Genomic DNA, 8,770 nt, shown 5'->3' on the forward strand with positions numbered 1-8,770 from the left:
CCCTTGGCGGGAGCGCCGCCATGCTCCCAAGCACCGCACTCTACCGAGTGCGCCACCGGGCCGGCCCTATCAAATAATTTTTATTTTTAAAATTCTTACTTTTTAAAGAAATGTTTTACTTTAGAATAGATTTAGACTTACAGAAAAATTCTGCAAATAGTTCAGAGTTCCTATCTACTCCCCACCCAGTTTCCCCTGTTAGTAACATCTTACACTTATATGGTACCTTTGTCACAATTAATGAGTCAATAGTGATACATTGTTATTAACTAAAGTCCATAATTTATTCAGATATCCTCATTAACTTATGTCCTTTTCCTGCTCCAGTCTACCACATTATATTGAGTCATTATGTTTCCTTAGGGTTCTCTGGGCTGTGACAGAGTCTCAGATTTTCTTTGTTTTCAATGACCACTAGGGAGTTTTTAAATTTAATATTATTTTTTTAAAAGATGACCGGTAAGGGCCGGCCCAGTGGCGCACTCTCGAGGGTTCGGATCCCATGTGGAGACCGGTTCCGCTCACTGGTTGAGCACGGTGCGGGCACAACACCGAGGGTTGCGATCCTGTTACTGGTCAGTAAAATAGACAAAAAGGAAAAAAAAAAAAAGATGACTGGTAAGGGGATCTTAATCCTTGACTTGGTGTTGTCAGCACCACGCTCAGCCAGTGAGCTAACCGGCCATCCCTATATAGGATCCAAACCCTTGGCCTTGGTGTTATCAGCACCACACTCTCCCAAGTGAGCCACAGGCCAGCCCTACCAGGGAGGTTTTTAGATGGGACTTTAAAGTGTGTCCTGAGCTCATGGTCACTTGAGATTCAAAGCTAAAATTTACAACCTTTGCCCTCTGGGTAACTTAGGGACAAGTTTTTCATATAGAAACAAGTGACTTTTTACTCAAATCCTTGGACTGATCTTCAGAAATGTTCCTTTTGATGAAAAACTTTTAGTGTGCCTGCCATGTGCCAGCCCTGTGCTCAGTGCTCGGGATGGAGCAGAGCTGAGACAGGGTCCTCTTGGAACTGACAGTCCAGTCCATTTGTCCAAGTTGGAGAATAGATGCACTAGGAAGGAATAGGGCAAGTCTCCACCCTCCTGTTCCAAACAAAGACCCATCCAAGTGGAAAAGGGGTGACAGGTCTTCCTTCCTGTGGGACCCTCTGAAGGGCATGGCCCAAGAGCTAGTGGACTTGGTATGAAAGGAGGTTTCAGGGATTTCTCAGTGTTGTGCTCTCAGCTCCTGGACTCCAGACCCCGTGTCTCACTGGGGAAAGACTGAGACCTGGAGTTTTCTTCCTTTCCTTGAGAAAGAAACTTCCTCTAGACCTTTAAGGTCACCATTGCCTTCTAATTCAATTTAATAACTTGTCTGTTCTGTGCTTCTCAGTTTATAAAGGGACCGCCCCCTCCCCACCAAGTCCTCACAGTGTCTTTGAAAGATAAGTGCAATTTTTGTCAGTCTCATTCTCCCTGTGAAGACACTGAGACTCAGGTCCCACTCGGCAACCAACCAGAGGAGGTGAGATTTGAACCCAGGTCTTTCTGTCTCCTAAGTTTATTTTGCTCCCCACCATACCCCGTGGTTGTTAGGTCCTCAAGCTTGGAGGAAAGCAGCATTAAAAAATTTTTTTTTCTCTTGATCCACTGAGTTACATTCTGCTCAGCTCAACTTTGCAGATCTAGAGGGGCCAAAAGGAGGGACCTCCTCATGCCATGCTTGGGAGAGAAGCCCCTGCTCCAGCCCAAGCCTGCCCTTTCTGGGTAGTCTGGGATGGGATGTCCAGCTTCTAGCACAGCGAGGGCCATTCACGTGCAGACGTTGAGTGAATGAATGAATAAGTGCGTGAGTGAACAAAGACATGCCAGGGCCGAAAGCAGGTCCAGCCTCCACCTCCTGACCCAAGGCTCGCGTCTGAACCCCCTAACCTTCTCAGTCCCCCACCCTTCCCTTTTCTCAGCAGTGCACGACACCAGGGGTACCAAAAAGGCAAACTGGACTTTATTATAAAGTTGGCTACAAAGTCACCGCAGCACCACGAGGTGGCCGTCTGGACAGGCCCAGGCGGTCTGGCGGCCGGGTGAGTCCCGCACCAGGTACACGCACTTGTGCAAGCACACGTGTGATGGCAGGTCTGCCTTCCTCCATCGGAAAGGAACGTAGCGTCTCTTCGCGCCCCTCACCCCAGGCGCGGGGCGCAAAAGTCACAGGAAGGGCCGCCAGGGCGGCAGAGTCCATCGGAATTGAAATCCCGTTACTGGTGTGTAGAGAATTCTACGTGGGTGTCAAGAGCCCCTCAGGGCACAGGCCGGCCCAGGTGGGCCCTGCCTTTCCTCCACCAAGGCCCAGGGGTAGCTTGGCCCCCAGGAGTGGAGAACTAGCCCAGGCCAATGGGGCAGCGCGGTGGGGAAGTGAGACTCCCCCATTCTCCGCTTGAAATCCCATTCAAGGAAACTCACTACGAGTGAATACAGATTGAAATGGAAGCTGGGATCGCTCGAAGTCTCTTGATTTTAAAAAGAAGCTCCCCTCCCTTGCCCTCCCACCTCCCCCCCCCCAAATCCTACAGGGCCTGGGGAATCAGACATATCCCCCTCTGGCCCCCAGAATCCCCCCAACAGTCCCGGGGGGGTGGAGAGCGGCTCCACGTCTTGATGACAATATGCCATACTTGACGACGTTAAGTCACAGACTTATTCAAAACGTTGGTTCCCCTCCACTTCCATCTGCAGAGAGAGAGAGACAGAGAGAGGACAGTCAGTCAGGCCTATTGGGAAGCAGCGTCCCTGGGCTGAGGATGAAGTGCAGCGTGGCACAGAGTATGGGTTTCAGATACCAATGACTGGATGATCCCCAGAGGCAATTTGGCTGGATGGGACGAAACTATGGCCGTAGTTTTGGGAATGAAGGGACCGTAAGCAGGTAACTACTGAGACGGAGCTGGGGCTGAGCCCATCCTCTTTCTTTCCCCAATCTGTATAAACGCACTCTGTATCCCCTCTAGGAGGCAAGAATACTGAGACAAAGCTCCAGTTCCTCTTCTATCACTTTGTTGTGTGACCTAAGGAAAGTTTCTTTAACTCTGGGGCCTTGACTGTCTTCATCCATAAAATAAGGTTGTGATAACTGATCTAGGTCCCTCACAGAGCTAAGAAGCACGAATCTTCACCTCTTTATCTAGGATTCTCTAGCACTCTAGCTCACATCTCAACCTCTGCCTGCCGGGTCCACTTGTCCAAAACTTCCATATTAAGATTTTTATTTTTTCTTATCCTCACTGCTACCCTTGCTGATGTCATCCTCTTAATACAACTAAGGTATAGAGAGTGGACCTGACTCACCCAATTCCACCCAGAGTCTCACCGGCAGGTCAGGGACCTGAGTTTTTGGACATTTTGGCTGGACTCACCTTCATGGAAGCTGTCTTGAACTCGGCTCTGGAGTTGATGCAACTCATCAGTAAACCCATCGTAGGGGAATGCTGAGACACCTGTCTCAAAGGCGGTTTCGTATGTGGCCAGGTCCTCCAGGAAGCTGTGGTCTTCTGGGGACAGGTTGTTGCAAGGTGATGGGGCCCCTCCTGGGCCATCGGTCTCAGGATCCTCTGAACCCCATTCCCCATTGGGGTCTGAGGTAGAGAGATCCATGAAGATATCTTCCACGGGCGTCTCTTCCAGGAATATGTTGTCAGGGTCAGCCAGGAAGTCCAGCTCCTGGCATTTCCAAGGTTTCAGGTCCAGGCTGAGCACAGGGGGGCCAGCCCCCGACAGGGATAGGTTGGAGTCCAGAGGCTCCAGCCCTCCGAGTGGCTCCAGCCCGCCAGTGCCAGCATCAGCTGAGAAGGGCCTGTCCATGCCCTGAGCCAACTGGCTAATCTGCTGGATGAGACGGTCTATCTCATTCTGTTCCTTCTCAGAGTAGTGGAAGAAACTCTGCTTGACTGGAGAGGCCTCAGGTGTGAGCAGGCCTTCAGGCACCAGGGGGACATTCACAGAGAGGGGGCCCCGGATCTGGGCTAGGGCCAGGAGTGTGCAGTCCCCATTACCAGGGCTGCTAGGACTTGGAGGCAACTTCTCATAGAGAAAACTGCATCCCTCCTGGGCGAAGTAAGTCTTGGTGGGGTTGGGGCTCAGTTGCTCTGGGAAAGTTTGGCTGGGACTGTTCAGGTGTGCTTGGAATGCTGTGCTGGGAGGAGTCAGCTGCTCATGGGCAGGGCTGCCCAAAGGCTCTGGGAAGGTGGCAGTGCTGGGAAGCAGCTGATCTGGGAAGGTGGAGGTGCAGGGAGTCAATTGGTCTTCATAGCTTCTGGCTGAAGTTTCTGTCAACTGACCTTGTAGTGGGCTAGTTAGTGGATCCGGGAAGGTTGCACTGCTGGGCGTCAACTGATCAGAGAAAGTTGCAGTGCTTGGAGTCAGCTGTTCTTGGAGAGAGTTGGATGGGGTGGGGAAGTGGGTCTGGAAGGGCTCATGGAGGCTGAAGAGGAAGGCACAGCCTCCTGGCTGGCGAGGTGTGTAGGGGGGAGTGCACACAAGATCCTTGCTCAAGTCTGCTTGGAGAGAAGGTTCAGGCCCAGAAGGGAATGTCAGGTAACTGAAGTCCAGCTCTTTGGAGGGTCGGGGAAGCTCTTCTGATGCTGAGACAACACCGAGTTCAGGAGCGCTGAGGAAACTGGTGCTTCTGGGAGCCCCCAGGGCTGGGGTGAAGAGTGGGTTAGCACTGGAGCACTGCTCCTGGGAGAGGATGTTCTCAGGGAATGAGGGCAGCACGGTTGGGGTGCCCAGGACATAAGCTGCCTGGGTGTCTTCGGAGTTCAGCTGCTGGCGGAGGCTCCAGGCTTCCGTGTCACTGGAGAGGACAGAAGAGGCCATCCGTAAGAGTTTGGTGTTCACTCCTGGAACACCTCCCCAATTTATGTCTCCTTCATGGCAACCTCAGCTGCCACCCCAGGTCCCTCCCTTACAGCTTACCTGATTGGGTAGTTATTGGCAGTAATGGGGCCCTCCAGACCTTCTGAGTATAACAGGCAGTAAATCCATGCCCAGCCTCCAGGCTTGGCCTGCAGTCTCACCACCATCTCTGCCTGAATATCTCCACTCTCAGCCACTTGGGAGAAAGAAGGGATGCAGAGTTAGGATGTCCATCAGGCAACACAACCTAAACTTCCCCCTAGCTCACTTCTACACTGAACTGAGGTAGCCATGACATCTTCTCTTCTGAGTATCCTAACCTGCACCACTGCAGTCTCACCACCATCTCTGCCTGAATATCTCCACTCTCAGCCACTTGGGAGAAAGAAGAGATGCAGAGTTAGGATGTCCATCAGGCAACACAACCTAAACTTCCCCCTAGCTCACTTCTACATTGAACTGAGGTAGCTATGACATCTTCTCTTCTGAGTATCCTAACCTGCACCACTCAGCTCCCCACCTTGACCTCACCACACTGAGTCTCCCAGTTCTGATTCTGTTTTTGCCTTACCTCCTTACCCTAAAGTTTACCCTATAGCATCGAAAACTATTGGCCTCTGGTATCTTCCCAACATTAGTCTTGACAACAGTCCATTCTTGGTCTGGTCTCCCATGCCCTTTCCCAGCTCCCTGTCTTGTCCCCAGCCTCTCTGGACACTCACACAGGCGGTAGTGTTGAGCAGAAGCGTGGGCCAGGTCCTCAGGGTGCAGCAGTCCATACCATGATTTACAGAGCAGTTCACTGCGCTCAAATCCCAGGTAGATTAGGACACTGGGAAGGTGGAAAGGGCGAGATCAGCTTTCTGTTTTCCCTGCTTGGTATCGATGCATCTCACTCCCCCCAGGTCTTCTGCCCCCCCTAGACCCCATCCTCCCTACCCCTGACTCCAGAATCTAGGGTCCCCTCATCTCTCACCTCCCTTCCTCCTGGGGGCTAAACATTGTGGGCTTACCTCTCGGAGATGTCCAGTAGGGCCAGGTCCTTAGCATGACGGCTCTGGAACATGGCCAGGAAGAGTGAAGCAGGGCCAGGGCCAGGGCCAGGCCCAGGGCCAGGGCGGGGTCTTGGCTCCAGTGGGGCACAGAAAGCTGTGAACACAGGGTTTCCTGCCCAGTAGGCCCCAGGTGGGTGAGCGTGGAATCGGCCTCGAATAAGCACCAGTTTGTTGCCTGCACTCTGGCGCCTGAGAGACTTGGAGGTGTTGAAGCGACAGCGGAAGAGGCGATCTAGGTGGGTGAAGAGAAAAACTGATAAGAGGGTCGGTGGCTGAGAGAGATGGTGGATGGGGAGGAGCAGGGCATTAGGAGGGAGACTGGACTGAGGAAGGAAGAAGGGAGTCCTTACCAGTGTCCAGGGCAGAGGGCAGTGTGAGTTGCTGGCGCACAGTGAGGTGGTCAGCTGGGTCAATGATATCGTAGATACTGTCACCCTGGGCAACCAGGTCCACCTGGAGAAAGGAAAAGATGAGATAACCATAAGTGAGGACAGAAAGAGCCGATCTTTGGCTCATAGCATCTTGCCTGGTATAACTCTTCCATCCCCAGTAATTCCGTTTCTCAGGAGTGGGAAGCTCATTGTGCCATCCGTGCCCCAGCCTGAGTGAGTGGACCCTCAGCACTCACCATGGAGTGGCCCAGATGCTCGCTCACACTCTCGGACAGGTATAGCAACTTCCCCTCAGCTGTGAACACAAGCAGGAAGCCAGGTAGTGCCGCCACGATGTCTTCAAGCTCTTGGGCTGAGAGCAGCCCTGTGGGACCCGCCAGAGAAGCGCCTGTAGGATGAGAAGACATGGTAAGACAGGAGTAAAATTGGGAGGTAAAGCAGAAGTGGGAAAGGCATGGTCTGAGTTTCAGAGAATCCGGAGGAATTTCTCATGGACCTGCCTCTGCAAACACCTGCTGACCCGCTGCCCGCGGCTCTTGACCAGGGACTTGCTGCTGGATCTCTCCAGCCAGCGAGCCTTTCGACTTCTCAGCCGGGGCCAGCGCCGGAGCCTCGGCGGCCCTGGATTTCAGGACCGCGGACAGAGCTCCCAGAGCGGGCGGCGCGTTCAGCACCGCGGACAGCACCGCGGACAGCACGTGTTGCCGTCAGCACCGTGGACAGCGCCCCACCCGCAGCAGAAGTCCCCTTCTAGCATCGCTGACACCCGCTGCCTTTCCCCAGACTTCGCTGGCTCCATCCTCGCAACTTCCCGAGCTTCTCTCCCCGGGCTCCTGGAGCCCCTCTGCGCTGGTGGGGACTGGGGTCATTCTGTCCTGGCTCTTCTCCTCCCATAAATCTGGTGCTAGGGACAGCATCCAGGCTCTCTAACCCTCGTCCAGAACTGAGGTGAGGTCTGGACGGAGCTCAGCAGAAAAAGTAGGAAGTCCTGAGTCCCCCGAGCCCCTTGTCTCCCCAGCCTGCCAGCACGCTGTCCTAGACATGCAGCAGTCCCACTGTCCCCGGTGCCCACCAGCTCGAGTCTCCAGTGCCCCAGCTTGCTCACCTCCAGCGAAGAAGACGCCCTTGCGAGTGTAGATGCAGGCAAGACTCATAATGTGCAGGTAGGACAGCCGGACTTTGTCCGCTTCGGCCAGCGGCAGCAGCTCCTTGAGGTTCCGGATCTCGGCGTTGATCTGGTCGCGGCGCGCCTTGGAGGCGCCCTTGGTGGAGCGGTACATGGCCGGCGGCTGCGGAGCTCCAGCTCGGGCTCCCCAAGCACCTGCGTTGCTGTCCCGACGCACCGGCGGCTTCTCCTGCTTGCTTCCCCGTCTCTCGCTCAGGCTCTCTCTCTCTCCTCTCCTGGGCTCCGCTCGGCTGCGCTGCCCCCCTCGCCTGCCTCCTTCTGCCTTATATAGGTCCTGCCAGGCGTGGGGGGCTCGCTTCAGAGACGGGGGGGCGGGAAGGCGGGAGGCTGGGCTAAGCAAGCTGCAGCGGGAGCCGATGGCTGGGAAGGGGGGTTCGCTCCACCTCCCTCCCTGGCCTCCTACGTCATCCCATGACGTAGAGCGAGAGCGGGAGGGGGGCCGGGAGAAGGGGGAGAGAGGAGGCTGCGGAGGGGGCCGCGGCTGGCGGGAGCTGAGCCGAGAGGCAGGCGCTGCGTTAGGAAAGCCTGAAGCCGCGTGTGGGGACCCAGGCGTCCGAGTGTGTCCAGCTGAGGGAAGCGACAGGGCAAGGGTGGGGGCGGTCTGACGGTCCTGACCGGAGACTGTGCAGAGGGCAGGGAGATGCTGGACACGACAGTGATTTTTCTGAGGACAGAAGGGAATGGGGAGGAGCAGGGTCGCCGCAACCCCCCCTTGCTATTTGCAGACAAAGGTCACATTCACATGGGGCGGGGGGAGAAAGACTTTCCTGGGCCTCTGAGGAGTAGGTCACAGCTGGGGTTCCTCTCGAGACTGCTCAGTCTGGGAGTCCCTTGGCCATTTCAACCAACAAATCCCCTCCCCCCTTCCCAAACCCGGGCCTTGGCGATTTTTCAGGGGGAGTTACATGAGGGTCGAAGTCCCTAGGAGAGGGTGGAAAGGGGGTCGTGTGGGAAAGGGACCGGGTGAATTCGGCCTTGGTCCTATCTTCCCACAACCAAGAATAGGAACGCCAACACCAACGCCGGAGTCCGCAGTGATTCTTCGTTTTCCTGTCAACGAATTAACCTTAGCCACCGGCGGGGGAAACTGAGGCAGGACCCAGGGCACGGTGAGACGTCCCTCCCCCCACGGCCGGCCCCCAGAGCGAGCGGCTCCCCCGCCCGACTGGCAGCCCCGGTGTCCCGCGGGCCGGGGGCGGGGGCGGGGCCGGGGGAATCCCAGCTCCAT

At 55.2% G+C, this 8,770-nt stretch overlaps 1 protein-coding gene across 1 annotated transcript; it reads right to left on the reverse strand.

Annotated features, from left to right (window-relative positions):
* Positions 1-1,981: 1,981 nt before the first annotated feature.
* On the reverse strand, positions 1,982-7,807 carry NPAS4 (neuronal PAS domain protein 4). Its single transcript, XM_008578999.1, has 8 exons — positions 7,462-7,807; positions 6,593-6,744; positions 6,315-6,417; positions 5,923-6,196; positions 5,632-5,741; positions 4,970-5,105; positions 3,412-4,847; positions 1,982-2,728 (listed from the first exon to the last, which is right to left on the reverse strand). The coding sequence occupies exons 1-8, from the start codon at positions 7,634-7,636 to the stop codon at positions 2,700-2,702; spliced, it is 2,415 nt and encodes an 804-aa protein (XP_008577221.1). The 5' UTR covers positions 7,637-7,807; the 3' UTR covers positions 1,982-2,699.
* Between the last annotated feature and the right edge of the window lie 963 nt (positions 7,808-8,770).

The sequence above is a fragment of the Galeopterus variegatus genome, unplaced genomic scaffold, assembly GCF_000696425.1.
Source record: "Galeopterus variegatus unplaced genomic scaffold, G_variegatus-3.0.2 Scaffold1795, whole genome shotgun sequence".
Taxonomy (NCBI): domain Eukaryota; kingdom Metazoa; phylum Chordata; class Mammalia; order Dermoptera; family Cynocephalidae; genus Galeopterus; species Galeopterus variegatus.